Source organism: Mauremys mutica, chromosome 2, assembly GCF_020497125.1.
Source record: "Mauremys mutica isolate MM-2020 ecotype Southern chromosome 2, ASM2049712v1, whole genome shotgun sequence".
Taxonomy (NCBI): domain Eukaryota; kingdom Metazoa; phylum Chordata; order Testudines; family Geoemydidae; genus Mauremys; species Mauremys mutica.
In genome coordinates, this window is record NC_059073.1 from 93485696 (window position 1) to 93502617 (window position 16922).

A 16922-nucleotide genomic window follows, 5' to 3' on the forward strand; every position below is an offset into this window, starting at 1 on the left:
CTAGAACACAGACATTATCAAGTTCCACAATGAACCATGATCTCAGAGCAGTAACCAGGGGCGGCTCCAGGCACCAGCGCAGCAAGCGCGTGCCTGGGGCGGCAAGCCTCATGGGGCGGCCTGCCGGTTGCTGTGAGGGCGGCAGTCAGGCAGCCTTTGGCGGCGTTTCTGCAGGAGTTCCGCCGGTTTCAGCAGTAATTCGGCGGCGGGTACGCTGAAGGCGCAGGACCAGCAGACCTCCGGCAGAACTGCCTCCGAATCCGCGTGACCGGGGCAGACCTCCTGCAGAAACGCTGCCGAAAGCTGACTGACTGCCGTGCTCGAGGTGGCAAAAAACACAGAGCTGCCCTTGGCAGTAACAACAGCTGAAAGAAAGAGAATGTTGATAGCACTAGCAAAACCTTCTAGGTTTTGTGCTGTGAGACAATGAGACCAACAGCCCACACTAGGTTTTTGGTGTACAACATGGCTCCATGTGCCATATAAACTACAACATGAACACTATTAGGTTGGTAATGCCAATATGACTTACTGCTTACAATTGTGCAAACATTGACACCTGTGTTAGATTTGGTTCTCCTTTAGGAATACAGTTCAGCTCTTGTCCTGAAAACAATTCAAGGAATGATAACAAACTGAATGCAAGTAAAGGCCTTCTATCTGCACAATGCGCGCACACACACACACACAAAGGCAACATTTTCAAATGATTGTTTCCTTCCAGTGCAAATGAGTTATTGGCTGACCTATTACATATCATTATCTAGAGAGATGAATGTAGAGTCTGTGGAAACCGTAGAGTAGCAAACCCTGTGATCTAATGCAAATTCAAGCTCGTAAAGTAAAACGAAGGGAAGGACAGTTTCAGTGATCTTTCTCACGGATGCTGACCTCATGAAGACAAAAGCAAAGAAAAAGGCACAAGACTCAGATCTCATTGATAGTTCTCTCAGATGGGCAGTATTCAGAGGTGCCTGGTGATGCCATGTAGAACGACTGTGTTTTCCTTTTTAACCTGGCTCGTTTGTTGGCCAGAGAGAGGCTGCGCCGGCTTGAGCTGATGATTTCTGAAATAAACTTTTTGCAGTCCACACACACCTCCATGGTGCTCCAGTCCTCCATTAACTCTTTGGGAAACTGTAGATCTTCATTTGATTTATCTACTGACTTTGACTTTGTGGACAACCTGAAAAACAAAGAAACCGTCCCTTACTCATTATCATTATTTACATTCAACACAGCTTTGGATACCAATGGAGACACCTCCCAAAGAGAAAGAATACACTATTCCTGTCCCAAGTCTTGCTGTCCCTGACTTAATGAGGGTGCAAAAAAGCAGTAAAGAAAGGATGGAGATGGGAAGACACGTCAATAAGATTACATGGTTGTTCAGTGAAGGCTAGTGTAAAGCATGATTTGGCAAAGAGAATTGTATGAATGACTACATGGATGTCTTAATTTGGCTAATTTACATGTAGACACCCTGGCAGAAGTGGGTCTTAAAGACAGACTTGCACACAGAGAGAGGGGTCCATGGATCTACATCCTGACCTGATCCAAATGTTATTTCTGGGATTAGCTTTAATAGCAGCCTGTGTTCAAAATGTAAAACCAAAAGATAATTAATTGCCAAAGCCAAAATGAAACAAGCCTATGGCTAGAGAGTAGAAAGAGTTTGACATGTAAGGGATGAAAGTAACTTAAAGGATTTACCGGTACGCCGGAATCCTGAGCAGGGGGCATGGGCTCAACTGGATGAGGCGGGGCCTTTAAATCAAGATTTAAAGGCCCAGGGGTTCCGGCTGTGGCTGGGAGCCCCAGGGCCTTTAAATCACCCCCAGAGCTACCAGCTGCAGAGGTGGCTGGCAGCCCTGGGACTTAGGGCGAATTAAAGGGCCCGGGGCTCTGGCCGCTGTTACTGCAGTGGCGCTCCGGGCCCTTTAAATCGCCGATGAAGCCCTGCGCCACCGACAGGGCCCAGGGCTCCGGCAGCAGGGCTCAGGAGGTGATTTAAAGGGCTCGGGGCTCCGGCCTCTGCAGGGAGCCCTGGGCCCTTTAATCACCAGCCTGGGGAAGCTGATGCAGTCCAACGTACTGGCTCTTGCCGGTACACTGTACTGGCTTACTTTCACCTCTGCATGTGTAAGTCGTTGTCTAATAAGGGAGAATTTCCCTATTCAGTTACTAAGAACAGACAGATTTTTCTTCTAAAGATCCATCTACACTAGGAAAAAAAATGTGAGAATATTTATCAGCTGTACTGATATTACTATCATTGTCAGCTATAGTAAAGACAGGGGACAGAGCACATTTTAAATATTGTGTCAGCAAGTCTTATGGAAGTAAATATAGTTTATATTTACTAAGTAGTGAATGAAAAGTAATCAGGATGGGTTTTGTTCCACTAGAAATGTAAGGAAAACCCTCAATCTTTATCCAATGGAAAATGAAATTGGTAAGGAAAGACCTTTATCTTTGGGTCTCTAAAAAGATCTGACAAACATTGGAAAATTAAACTACAAAAACAGAGCCTAGTAGATTATGTCTCATTAGCAACTAAGAGACTGAGGAAAAGATCTTATGAAGAGCTGCTACCAGCAGCACAGCTGAAGTAGGACTGTCTCTTACCTAGACATGCTCCTAAGCGGCCGGTGGTGACTGGTGGAGGGTTTTTCTGGTCTCATAAAACTGTCTCCTCTCTGCAAAGCAGAAGGTCCCAGAGAGAAGATAGGAAGGGTGGAGTATGGCTTTGATGGCAACCGCATCTGTTACAAGAGCAGGAGAATGACAGTATGAAGTATCGTTACCAAAGAGACAGCCTTTCTGAAAGGAACAAACGGTAGGTTCCTGAACTTACCTTTTTGCAACACTGTGAACATACAGGCCTGTGTAGAAAAGTAAAAGTCTGAATCATTCAGTGGAAAGAAATGTTATTTAAGTAAGACTGTGGGGTGCATAGGGTTCCATATTTACTGCCTTATTGACTATCACCTTAAAGTTTGCTCAGTTTACAAGTAAACATTTTTCCCCAACAGCCAATACTACCAACTCAAATGGAATCTAAAATTCTCTTTGTTCTTTCGAGTTCACATGTCACCCCCCAGTAATGAGGATTCTGTAGAATCTATCTCATGGCCTCATACCCATATGGGCTCTGCTGGGCTAACAGAGGAGCACTGTTACTGTTTTACTCTAAAACCTGAGCCGCTCTGAATCTGAATATATTAAGGGAGCAGATATGTTGAATAAGGAAGAGCCATTTTTATAGTCATTTTTCTGACCATAACTACATTTCAAAACCAAAACCAAATAACACTGTGAATTAAAATAGAAACCAGTGAGGTATGAATCCTAGTATTTCACTCTGAGCAAAAACTCACCTCTTACAAAACTGACAGGTGTAGGACCAGGTGAAGAAAGAAAACCTCCTTGTTCGACAACAAAAACAGAGCTAAAGAAATTGAAAACAGAAGAGACTGCAACGTTAGCAGTACAGTCCTGGAAATAAAATTGCATGCTTCTAACCTAGCCTTCGGTGAAGATGCACCGACTGAAGTTAGGGATAGATTTATTTGATGAGTTTAATGTGCAGGAGCCCAGGGGAGGAAAAGGAGACACTGTAATTTTTTTTTAGTGATCTGTAATCTATGGAAGAAAAATACACTGGCAGATGGGTGCTCTCATATTAAATCCCCCTGGGTCACATGATGCATGATTTCCCAGAAGCTTTAAATTCCTTTTAGCTTGTTACTCATGAGCCTCTGAATGTCATGCCTAAGGCTAAAAAAAACCAAAAAACAAACAAGAGTGTGAGATTAATGCATCCTGCTTACCTCTGGAGGACAATGGCGCCTTAAAATAATCCCACTTGCTTTAAAACTCGGAACATACAATTCAGCCAGGCAAAGGGGGGAAAAAAATTCCTCACCCACTTTATTCTAAATGAATTAGAAGAAATTGTTGACATATCTCATTGTCTCTTTCATATATAAGGGCCTTGGTTCCACACTCTTTATACAGAGAAAGTTTCTGTGACAGACTGAGGGCTCTGGGTCAAGTTGTGAACCCTGTTTTGTTTTGTGGGTACCATTTTGTTTCCAGAGCTCCACTTTATACTGTAATCTTCATGTTGGAGTGCAACCCTCATGTTGTATTGCAATCTCCAATGTGGATTAGAGCACCCATTTTGTAGTGTGGGCTTCAGACCTAGTATAATGACTATATCTGATAAGTTGGCACAGAGCAATCCAAAGCCAGCAGTGCTGTTTCTTTCTACTGCCAGCCCAACCATAAGAAGAAAGATTATCTGCATAGAAGCCGAGACATGGTGGGGGTGGGATGCGGGGAAGGGACAGGACCTAACCAAAGGGGTTATTTAAGTGGGAATACTCTTTGTGAAGGAACTGTCTACTGTTACACAGGGCCGGCTCCAGGCACCAGCCCAGCAAGCAGCTGCTTGGGGCGGCCAACGGTGAGGGGCGGCATGTCTGGAGGTCTTCGAAGGACCAGCCGCCGAATTGCCGCCGAAGACTGAAGCACGATTGTGGCCTTTTTTTTTTCTTTTTGCTGCTTGGGGTGGCAAAAACCCTGGAGCTGGCCCTGTTGCTACATGCCAGGAGACCACACTAAGGACAGAGAAGGCAGGACCAGCTTCTTGGCCTAGGGATGCTGACCAAACCCTGTACGCACAGGAAGGGTGAGATCAGACTGGGGGCTGTATTCAGGATTTTGTTTTTTCAAACATCTGTAAGTCGCTCATGTGCTTTGTTAAGAGTAAAGTGTCTGTGGTTAAGAAATTCCATTGCTAAGCCTGTGTTCCTTGTTTGCCTGCCATGTTGTCCCTCAAGGGGCAAATCAGGAAGCTCAAGGAACCCAGAGAGAGGTGGAACATATGTAACAATTTGGAACTTGGTAAGGCTGCGTCACTGGTTCTAGGGTCCAAATGGGGTCCCAATTCCCAAGAAGGGTAGCAGACATAGGGTCTGCACTTGGGAGCATGCTTGAGAAACCCAGGGCTAGGAACAGTGATCAGACACTATCCAGACCTAAAGCACTTAGAAGCATGTGGGAGTCAGCAGCTGGGTCCACTCACAACAGACTGGTGTCCATTCAGAGAAGGGAACTGGACTTGGTTGTGACAGCTTCCACTGATTTCAATGGGAATTAAAAAAAAAGATATTTTATATTGTAAAACTTTTATTATATCCTATTTTACCTGTAGCTCTGGTCTCTCCAGAAAAAAATATGAAGTAGCATGGCTGTGTGTATGTGTGTGTCTAGCGGCGCGGGCCGAGCAGCTGCTTCCAGCAGCTCCCATTGGCCTGGAGCAGCGAACCGCGGCCACTGGGAGCAGCCGCTTCCAGGAGATCCCATAGGCCTGGAGCAGCGAACCGCAGCCACTGGGAGCAGCCGCTTCCAGCAGCTCCCATTGGCCTGGAGCAGCGAACCGTGGCCACTGGGAGCAGCCGCTTCCAGCAGCTCCCATTGGCCTGGAGCAGCGAACCGTGGCCACTGGGAGCAGCCGCTTCCAGCAGCTCCCATTGGCCTGGAGCAGCGAACTGCGGCCACTGGGAGCAGCCGCTTCCAGCAGCTCCCATTGGCCTGGAGCAGCGAACTGCGGCCACTGGGAGCAGCTGCTTCCAGCAGCTCCCATTGGCCTGGAGCAGTGAACCGCGGCCACTGGGAGCTGCGATCGGCCGAATGTGCGGACGCAGCAGGTACACAAACCGGCCCGGCCCACCAGGGGCTTTCCCTGCACAAGCGGCAGAACAAGTTTGGGAACCACTGGTCTAGGGGAGTGATGGGGGAAGGATGTTTTATTAAACTTAAGCTAAAAAAAAAAGTGAGAGAGAGAGCGTAACTACTACTGTAAACGCTACTGCGTCTTTATGGAGGGTCAAACACAATTTTGATATTCTAATACTAATTTTTGATGTTTCCATATATAAACCAAGGAAACTGGCCCATCTGTTACTTCATGTAGGGAAAGTTTAGTTTAGTTTCTCCAATATAAATTGAAAGTCAGACTGGTCAATTACTAATGAAAATCTGGTACCTGAATTCTGGTTCCAACTCCTATTCTTTCACTGACTGGAATCTGTGTGATTCACCTCCCTCCCTAACAGCTCTCAGTGGATCAGCTGAAACAAGCATACCTTTCCTTTTTTGAGGGCAGTGTAGACATCTTTATACTGCTGGTACTTTTCCAGCTCTGCTTTCACCAGCACCTGACGAATGTGCATGACTTCCTCCACTGTCAGAGCCAGACATTCCACTGGGTAACAAAATTCCTCCTGGAAGCCAAAAATCTACATTACTATGTAACCCATCATCTTTTCAAGTTTTCCGCCTAGAAAGCCAGCCACGTATTTAGTAACTTCAAAGAAAAGATTTCACAACCCAAAAATGGAATAGCACTGGCTGATCCATAGGCATCACATGAGTTTCATACCAACTAAGAGACTGATTATGTGCAATTTTTTCTATGAGCACTTATATCATCTGACATCTGTTTCCATTGATTTGATTTATTATGAATATTTGTTTTAGCCAATTACAATTCAATTTTATAATTTGAAAGGACACAAGACGATTTGATACATAGGTGTAAAAGATATTTCTTGGCATTGTTCCCTTTGATAGTATGTTTCTTAAAGACAAGCAGCTTCTCTGAGACTTTGTGGTGCCCAGAGTAGCTGAAGAAAGCGGTTAGTAGCCACCTCCAAAAGAATTTTTATTCAATGGTACCACACATTGGTAATCATGGTTATAATTAGAGCCTGTGAACAAAATCTAGACCAAAACTATAGAAAAATGTATTATATGCAGTTAATACACACAGCCTTCCTTCCCTCCAAGATGATAACACTGTCAATTTAAACTTTATTAAAATAATCTTAAAATATAAAGTTTGAGCAAAACAGTTAATCCATTGTTGTGTTCTTACTAGCAAGGAATTACACCCAGGCCACTAATGATGGAACTGCTGCCCATCTGTGAAACGTCCATACACTCTGTGCTAGTGCATTTAAGAGAATAACAACCCTGAGCATATGGCCTCTAACTTTGGTACCATAGAATAAAAAGCCTCGTTCCCATTTGTAATCCAGCCCTGAGGTTGATTGCATGGTTCTAACAGAAAGACAGAACTGCTCTGGGAATTCCCATCACTTTTTGCTTAGTGCACCTGTTCACTTAGCCCAGAAGGGCTATGGTGCCGAAGTGACACAGAAATTTAATGTTCTCTGAATAAATACAGGAAATCTCCTCTGTACACACAAAGAAACTGATGACAGCACTCTACGGATAGCTTGGAAATCTAATTTATAAATCAGAGTGCTCAATTTAGATAGATAGTCTTAAAATTCTGTTCTGACTTTCAATTAGAGAGAAAATATTTTGATCTCTGTTGCAGACCTGGCAAACATTAGCATTTAGGAACCACTATATTTTAAAGACCTGTTGTCTTATCTACCTAGAAAAGGAACAAAGAAAATTCACCCTGTTTAAGGTACCCACAAAAAGCTAAAATTGAGTTAATTTTGGTTTTCGTAGACAAGCCAAATCTCTGAGGTATGTTCTTACTGGTGACACTTAGTTTTCTGGAAAAACCAAACTCTATCAAACCCAAATGTGATTTCCTCTAAGAGGTGTAAAACTCCATGAACATACAAAATACGTCATTTCATTAGCAGCAAACTTCCACGTAACCAGCAGCTAGCTGTCAGTATTGTATTTTAGATCCTTATGATGACAGCACTATTAGATATCAACAATGCTTTGGGAGGGATGGAGAGGAAGAATAATGGGTGAGAGAATGTGGGGCAGGCAATGCCAATGAGAAAACTATTTTCTACAGAATGGGATGTCAGGATGGTGTTTGTGGCAAGTGAGATGTACTGAATGCTTTTGATCAATCACAGTTTTCAGTCTTTTAGAAAGCTATTTCCTTACAGGAGGGATATTTTTCCTTTAATATAATCAAGTATCATGTTTAATTCTTCCCTTAGACAACAAATTTTTCAATATGATGAATATTTAAACACTAATTTGTTGCATATTTAGTGACATGATAAATACATGATTCAACTTTTACAGTTTAGCCTCTTTAATATGTTTCTTTAATCTCTTAAGATGCTTTATCAATAAAAATTTGTTTCTGTAGAACTAGTATTTCAGGTGTTTACTAGGTAGCAGAAGAATGATGTGGATCTGTTCTTGCAACCATCAAAATTAATTTTCATTAAAACTTGTGTGAATAGCCAGCAGGCAAAAGGGGGAACATGGAAAATGTTCACTTGTTTAAATGCTAATGTTTTAATTTCAGCAATTACACAAGGACAACAAAGCTTTAATGCAACATTAAACAAAAGTTAAATGATATACTGATTTCTGAAGAATGTTTAATTTTTTTTCCTTCTCAGAATAAAAATAAGTACATGCCAAATCTTTAATTTCAACATTAGCTCAGTCTTTAAATTAAGCTAATCACAATTACACTAACCACTGACTAAAGTTTACAAAAACAGTAACATTTTAGAGTTTTAGCTTTAACTCCTATCAATAATCCTTGTCCATGTCATAGGGGCTGCATATGGTAGTGTGTGTAATGTCCTAAGTCCTCTGCAATACCTACACTCAGCGGAGTGTGTTAAGGACAGAACCTGGCTTCTGAATTTCTTTGTTTTTCTGGATTTATCCAATCATCAATTAATATTAAAGACAGTTTAGTGTGGTTATTTTTAAATGGAAAAAATAAGCCATGTTAAAAGATACTATTCTGTACTTAAAAAGTTAATGAACTTGTAAAGAATTTGCTTAACATTTTGACTATGCAGTCACAGCATAACAAGGGCTCAATCAGAGCTATTACAGTGTAAGTGTGGTGAATTTATATCAAGAATAACATGTAGTCTGAATTACATATCCATAATATGAAATAAGTGTTTTGTAGATTATTTTCACTATATCCTCACCTAAGAGCTCTTGCTGATTATGCATAAACAGTGCATGTTTCATATTAATGTATTTATTATACCCAATGTGTTGCAAAACTTTGCATTACAAGTTATTACCATGCATTCAAAAGCGTCACAGCAAGAAAGTACTGTATATGCAAGTGCTGGGTGAAATACAAAAGTTATGCAATTCAGATTAAGTTAGGCACTCTAAAGTCTATGCCTAACTAGTCTGGAGTACTCAGTTAGTATCTCTAGACTACAGATAGTCTTGCAATATTTTCTGGTTGGGACCAGAAATGGGAGGGGAAAAACCCCACCAAATTTCAGAACCTTAAAAATTTTTGGTCCCTGTTCAGTTCCAAAAATGGTTTGAGGGAATTATTTTCTTCTCAACTGGTTGACCTAACCTGGTGCAAGCCAACTACTGATCATGCTGGATACTTCTGATACTTAAGTGCATCAAAGACTAAAATCATTGTTAGGGTTTTAAGTAATATTTTGCTTAGAAATGCCATTCTATTCCATGATACTGTATGTCCTGTTAAAGCAACAAGCAGCTTAATCTTTTCAACACAATCCAAGGATCACAGTGGTTTTGCTTGTGAAGGTCGGCGGATCTTCATGTGTTGTACATTTAAGATTTGGAAAACGTGTCCCACTGATAATATGATGATGTTGCATTTTTAGTTTGCTGTCCTTTCACAATTGATTTCTTTTTCCCATGAGGTGATTGAAGGATCTAAGCACACACAAGTATTCTACAAACACTGAAATCAATCTCAGTCAGGAGTACTGCGCCAACCTAAGCTGTTAATTCTTGCCACAGCTTAGGAAGTGCTCCCCCTAGAAGGCATGTGCTTGTAAAGATAAATTCCAAAGCCAGCATAAAGAGGCAAACCTTTGGGGGTTTCCACCTGCTGGTAAAAGCTTTGTCACACAGATAATACATAGCCCTTGCCACTCCAACCAGGGCTGCTTCAAAGGGATGAGAGCTGAACAGAGAAGCTGTTTGTATGGTTGAAAAAAATGGTCTGAAAGTCGTCCTTGGAAGAAAACTGGTTATCCTAGGAACCTGAACAACAGATAGGAAGCAGAATAGGTAACGCTAAACATGAATGAAATAGTTAGTAGAGATTCTGGATCATGAAAATAAGAAAAATTATGAAGGCTTTCACATGTACACCTCAGTACACTGACTGTATCTTCCTGATTAGGTACCAAGCTGGGTGACTTTGTTAGGTAGACCACAAGGCCAACCCTGGGAAAATAGTAACTCTGCAGCTGCAGTTTCTGCAACTTCTCATGTACCATTGATATGCTGACATGAAAACAGGCTATGTTTGGAATTTTTCCAAGTTTGTTTCTCCCCACTCCTCTTACTTTAGCACTAATTGGTATGCTGAGATGTCTGTTCACAAAATCCTAGTTAGTATGCAAAACAGCCCAGTTGCCTGCTAATCCTGCTCAGAAACTGTAGCAATGGCCTTTTTTCTTTGGCACTGATGGCTATTTAACAACAAGCTCTTTCACCTTGAAGGGAAATTGCTGTCACTGGAGCAGATAAGAATTTGAAACTCCATCAATCCTGGAGGAAAGGATGAAGAAGTGTGCAGTCAAATGAAAAGTAAAGCATTTTTTGCACTTATCTAGAGGCTTCCACTCAAGGAACTGCAGTATCACAAATGCAGTGTCTGGTTTAGAAATTAAGAGATGCCAGCTTGTATGAGTGGTGAAGAATTCCATGTCAGGGTGCAGGAGCTGGTTAGGTTACCGTTAGACTAAGGGCTAGTCCACACTTACCGTCCGGGTCGACGCGGTGAGTTCGACTTCTCGGAGTTCGAACTATCGCGTCTGATCTAGACGCGATAGTTCGAACTCCGGAAGCGCCGCGGTTGACTCCAGTACTCCACCACTGCAAACGGCGGTGGTGGAGTCGACGGGGGAGCCGCGGAGTTCGACCCCGCCGCGTCTGGACGGGTGAGTAGTTTGAATTAGGGTACTTCGAATTCAGCTACGCTATTCCCGTAGCTGAATTTGCGTACCCTAATTCGAACCCCCTTTTTAGTGTAGACCAGGCCTAATACTGAAAACCTTGCACTGAATTAAAACAAAAAGATCAAGTGATTTATCAGTTACTCACCTCCAGAGGGCACTATTGCAAAGATTAAAAAATATATTTAACAGCCACACATAAACAGACTGCATTAAAAGAACATCATTTCAACATCAATTTTCTTCCTTTTCACTTCATACACAAAAGCATGTTGAACAAGTTGGGTGAGGAATTACAGAGTGTTCTTTGGAGTAAATAAACTGTCCCAGCATGATCTGAAACACTCATTTATGTGACCCTGCAGGACTCCAATAGATGTTTCCTTGCTGCTTTTGCTTGAAGTTTCTGCTGCTTATTTTTGTTGTTGTTTCATTTTGGTAGGCCAATTAGAATTTTTCTCTTTTGGTTTTATCACTCACTCACTCACTCACTCACACACACACACACCACTTGACAAATACCAATGAGTAGCTTATACAGAAGGAAAGATATATTTATGATCATTTGAAATAAATCATGTGAAAAACTTAATCAAGCTACTTAAAACAATGACCTCATATTTAGGCTTTTTTAAGTCACAAGGTTCTCCAAGTTTTGCGCTGGATCAATATCAGTAAGTTGGCTGGATCAATATCACGATGTAATTTGTTCAGAAATACTGAAAGTATAAAACAGCAAACACCTCAAAAAGATACACAGAGCTTTTTTCCTTTGCATATTTCTACCTGTGAATACTTATGTGAAAACAAATCTTGTGGTCCCACATATGACGACTGCTGCACATTGTGGTAATGAAATTCTTTTTACACTGATCATGCCCTCATCCATGAACTCTCCTCTTAAGTGCTAGAGGTTCCAAAAGTTACACTCCAAACAAACTCTTGGAGAAAAAATTCTAGTTGTGCTACACTCTGCAGGGTTCATTACTGTTCCTTGAAAAATGAGCTAAGACTACTGAATGCCATTCACCCAGGACCACAAGCTGTATTCAAGTTAGAAGCATGTGATACAAAGTTAATTTTTTTCTTGTGGAGAAGTGGGGAAAATATCCTCCGTATCCCTGAAGACTATTGTGTTATTACACTTCAACCTCATCACTCTGAAGGACTTGCCCCACAGCCACCATCTCTTTGGCCAAAGAAAAATAAATAGTACTTCAAAGCCCATCAGTGCCACTCTGTAAAGTGGAGGACTGGTGAGTATTCCTTCCACTGAAGGCTCCTATCAATCTCTCTACACTACCTTAAAGGGACACTTGGAGTCCCTGCTGCTAGGGAAAACAAAAGAGACCAGGAATTGAACCCAGGTTTCTCACATTAAGTTGCAAAGTACGCTGTGCCAGCACAAAAAAGCCAACATTCCGTCCCCTTTTCCACTTAGGCGCTGTTGGAAAACAGTTCTCAATTAAAGCTAATTGATCAAATGTACTGTACTTTCTTTTCAAGGAGCAAAACAAGTTTATGCCTCAGTGACCTCAACACTGCAATGTGGTCACACCAAGGGTTGGACTCTTCAAAGATTTTTCTCTCACATTATGACTTTAACCAAACTAGCTCTTTACAAGGGAGAAAGAGAAAGCCATCCATTCCTTCAGCTGTGAATTAAAATACTCCAATAACAAAGAGAAAATAGATTAGCTGCTTTTCCATTTGAAAGGAAGCAACTCTTAATCTGTTATTTAGAAGTTATATTATTTTCTGAAACAGGCTGAAATAAAAACTAGAGATGGGTACAAGCCACCAAGTTCAGATCAGAATCCATACTTCTCCAAAGTTCTGGGACATCTGAACCTTGGGTTTTGGTTCAATACAACATCAGAGAGGCAGAAAATTCAATCTTGATCCAAACTCCTCCAAAAATTCAGGACTGGTTTGAATTTGGGATTTTGTTTTACATCCAGCTCTAATCACAATGTAACTAAGTTTCAATGTTGTTTAAACTCTTATAAAGCTTCTATCTTATCACCACTGTGGAGTTATTGAACCTCCTCACACTACAGCCAATGCTCATGATACTTACAAGTGATCTGGAGCTCTGTTTTGAAGGTGGTAGGAACTGTCTCACGTTAGTCGGCGTTTCTTTTTCAATGGAGTGTCGTCTCTGCGGTGGTTGACGCCTCTCTGGCTGTGGCGTGGATGATATTGGCAAAAACTTCGGAGGCACTAAAGATTCAACCAGCAGAAGTTAAACGATGTTATTGAATGGTCATCGGACTATCACTGGGAACAGCCACAGTTTTGGTAGAAAATCTATTGTTAATTTCCAAAGTAACACAAGATAGAATATCTTCATATAGTCTTTAAATGGGCCATATTTTCAAAACCAGCCGATGAAGTGCATGTTCCCACAAAAATTCAAAGGCACCTACAGTTTCACCCCTATAAAAAAAAACACTTGTGGGCATGCAATTACACTACTAATGTGCAAATACCAATCTTTGTGCATAATTCAGGTTTCTGAAGGTGCAGTTTGCTGGTATTCACTCAAATTCTGCTCTTGTTGAATATAAATTTTAAAATCAAAGGGCACTGAAGGATGCACTCAACCTACTTTGCCGCTGTTTTCATAGCGAGAGCATAAGAAAAAAATGCTAACAATAATACAGAAACGATTGCAGAGAAACCTATATGTTTTGGAAACATGAAAATATTTAGAGAGACACTCTCAAATTAAAAATCATGCTAACGTCAATCTGTTTTAACTAAATATTATTACAGAGTAACATCTAAGACAACCGTAATTGAAAGAGATGACAGAGAAAAAAAATGTCTCTGTTTTTTCATTTGTTTTACTTGGTGCATTGGCAGCACTTTGTTTATTAGAAACACTAGGTATTTTTAATGTATTTACAACCAACTATTCTCGGTGGAATTATATAAAAAGTTCCAGGATACATTTCTATTTGTCTTAAATTGCATAAAATTTTCTTTTTATAAAATCTACATTTAGAGCCAACTGTGAGTTGACAGTGATCCTTTAAGGGGCCACCCACATGTATCCCACATATGCTGAAAAAAAGTCTGATTCAACAGTATTAGAAGATCATCCGTGTTAAGCAACCAATTTTTGTCAATCCCTTGAGTGGCTGATGATGACAGGTTTCATTGTTCATCAGAATAATATTAAATCTCTAAGGATAATTCAAAGATCTAAATCAACTACTTGATAAAGAACAGCAACTGCAGCATATACTGCTGTACAGCTGAAATGGTTAAAGACAGCTTATGCCTTTGCAATGACTAAACTAACTGTATCTTATTCCTAAAGGAACTGCACAGTATGCATACATTGATTGGGGAGCTTCTATATGTCTCTCTTTTCCTGTAATAATATGGAAAGGCAAGGCCAAATCCTACTCTTAGTTATGCCAGTGTAAAGCCAGAATAACTCAGCTGAAGTCTACATTAAGACCAGAGTGAGAACAGAATTTGTCCATTAGTCTCATAAATGTATTATCTTCAGATAAAGTCTATTTTGACAATACTAAATAAAACTTTAAAATGCATATTCACTTAGTTTTTTCTTTTGCTCATTATTAGCAAAAATCTATGCTACAAAGCAATTTTTTTTCATTTTATAATTATAAAAAGGAAAGGTACTTTCTTTTGTAGTTCGACTAATATCCCCTTTAAAATTAAAAGGAATATAAGAGCTGTTTATACTTGAAATGCTACAGCAGCTGTGCGGCTGTAGCTGTTCAGTGTAGACCCTCACTACTGCAACGAGAATGGTGCTCCTGTTGTTTAGTTAATCTACCTCTCTGTGACACTCTGTATCTCAAAATAGCACCTTGCAACTCCCATATTCATTACTATGATAGGATGATGATACAGTCTGTAGAAAGTATGCCTTGTGAGAAATCATTTTTAAAAATCTTGATCAGTTGAACATTACTATCCTGTTGGATTGTATGTACTATCATTGTATGTAAAACTATAAAGTTTTGCTATGTGTGTGTTACCGAAATATGTTGTGAGGTTGGCAGATGCTCACAGTCAATCTTTCAATTGCAACAAAGGATCAGCCAGTGGCTCATCAACATTCATCCAGGAAAGAATCCACTATCCCAGAGACTTCTCAGAGTTAGCATGTATGCAATGGGGAGTGCCTGATCCCCACAGCACAGCAGAGATCTTTCCAGCAAGCTTAAAGAAAATATAAAAGAGGGAAAGTGACATCATCACTTGGCCTCTCTCCCTCCCCAACTCAAAATCTGGAAGAACGTCTGGAGCACACACTTTGAACTGAGCCAGCCAGGTTGGTGGGACAGAGGGCTCAGTGGTCCCAGAGTCCAGGTTGGATCCTGGGGACCTCATCATACTCCCCGAAAGGCAGCAGCTAGGTTGACAGAATTCTTCATTGACCTACCACTGTCTACAGTGGGTGTTAGGTTGGCTTAATTACATCGCTCAGAGGTGTGGATTTTTCACACCCCTGAGCAACGTAGCTGAGTCGACTTAACTTTTGAATGTAGACCTGGTCTCAGTCACAGAACATATGCAACTCTGTATTCTGAACAGGTTTTTTTTTGGTTTTTGTTTTTTTTGTTTTTCTTTTTAAAGGCACATCACAGTACGTATGCTTCTGAATAAATATTTTTAGTATTTTAAAAAGGAAAGAAGGGTCACAGTACTTTGCTGGCGATCAATTATTCTAGTAAAGTAAATGAGTTAATTCCATTGCATTGTCTTAGTGGAGACCTCTGTTCATATAGCAAATTCAATTCTAGGAAAAGACTATTTTCCCCATTTAACAATATTTTCCTTCATTTAAAATACGTGTATTTGTTTTACTTGTCTTCAGAACTATGCAGCTTTGTAACTTATATCTGTACAGTATCCAATAGGCCTATGCTTTCATGTCAGTCAAGAGGATATTTAATCAATGTTAACCTATTGAACAGGTCTCTTTTCTAGGGGTGAGCCCTACATACTTATCCACAAATACTGATCTGCTCTGACTAATTAGCAAAAAATGCTCATGCAAAATTTGTGTGACAGAAAATGCTAGGGGCGGCTCTAGAAATTCCGCCACCCCAAGCAGGGCGGCACGCCGCGCCGCCCTTCCCCGGTCCCACGGCCGGGGCAGAAGTGCCTGCGGACGGTCCCGTGGCTCCGGTGGAGCATCCGCAGGCATGCCTGCGGGACTCCGTCCGAGCCGCGGGACCAGCGCACCCGCCGCAGTCATGCCTGCGGGAGCTCATGCGGAGCCGCGGGAAGAGGGGACCCTCCGCAGTCATGCCTGCGGCAGGTCTGCTCGTCCCAGGGCTCCGGTGGACCTCCCGCAGGCATGACTGCGGAAGATCCGCCGGAGCCAAATGCCGCCCTGCCAGGACAATGCCGCCCCATGCGCCTGCTTGGCGCGCTGGGGTCTGGAGCCGGCCCTGGTGGGAAAGCAAAACAACCACTCTGTTCCCTAGACACGGAACACTTACTCTTTCTACCAGAGGTGGTGGTCTCTTGAAAGGAGTCTTCCATTTGGGAAGGAGAGACACTGCTGCTGCTTGCTGATTTGTGCATAGACTCCTCCTGGAAGTAAGCAAAATTGGAAGAATTAGTATTCTCCAGAGGCAGTCTCTCTCACTCTCAACCACCCACCCAACCCATATCACACCACAGGTACATTCTATCATTAAATCACTAATCTTCCAACAACACACCTGCAAAAACTATTGAAACTACGCAAGCCTTGTGAAATAGATTTTTCCAAGTTAATCTTTTGCTACAAACTGGAATATACAGTACATACTTAATATATTTAATTATATTATTAAAAACAGGAATAGAGAGCTACGTGACTCTTTTGTAATCTGCCTTTTCTTTAATAATTACTTCTGGCACTGAAGGCCTAGCAGGGATTTACAAGACAAATTAATACAAGTATGTACCTCATATCAGCAAGAAATCAGG

At 41.4% G+C, this 16922-nt stretch overlaps 1 protein-coding gene across 5 annotated transcripts in view; it reads right to left on the minus strand.

Moving 5' to 3' along the window:
* Positions 1 to 250: 250 nt before the first annotated feature.
* The window catches only part of SPIRE1 (spire type actin nucleation factor 1), a 176801-nt gene continuing 160129 nt past the window's right edge, over positions 251 to 16922 (minus strand). For 3 of the 5 annotated variants that reach the window (XM_045006339.1, XM_045006340.1, XM_045006338.1), the window contains exons 8-14: positions 16448 to 16541; positions 13033 to 13175; positions 6156 to 6293; positions 3381 to 3451; positions 2858 to 2885; positions 2629 to 2765; positions 252 to 1186 (exon numbers count right to left, since the gene is read on the minus strand). In XM_045006339.1, coding sequence (XP_044862274.1) covers positions 928 to 1186; positions 2629 to 2765; positions 2858 to 2885; positions 3381 to 3451; positions 6156 to 6293; positions 13033 to 13175; positions 16448 to 16541 — 870 coding nt within the window. In that variant the 3' untranslated portion in view covers positions 252 to 927. Of the gene's footprint in view, positions 1187 to 2628; positions 2766 to 2857; positions 2886 to 3380; positions 3452 to 6155; positions 6294 to 13032; positions 13176 to 16447; positions 16542 to 16922 lie in introns of all 5 variants that reach the window. The other 2 variants (XM_045006336.1, XM_045006337.1) reach the window with 2 other exon arrangements.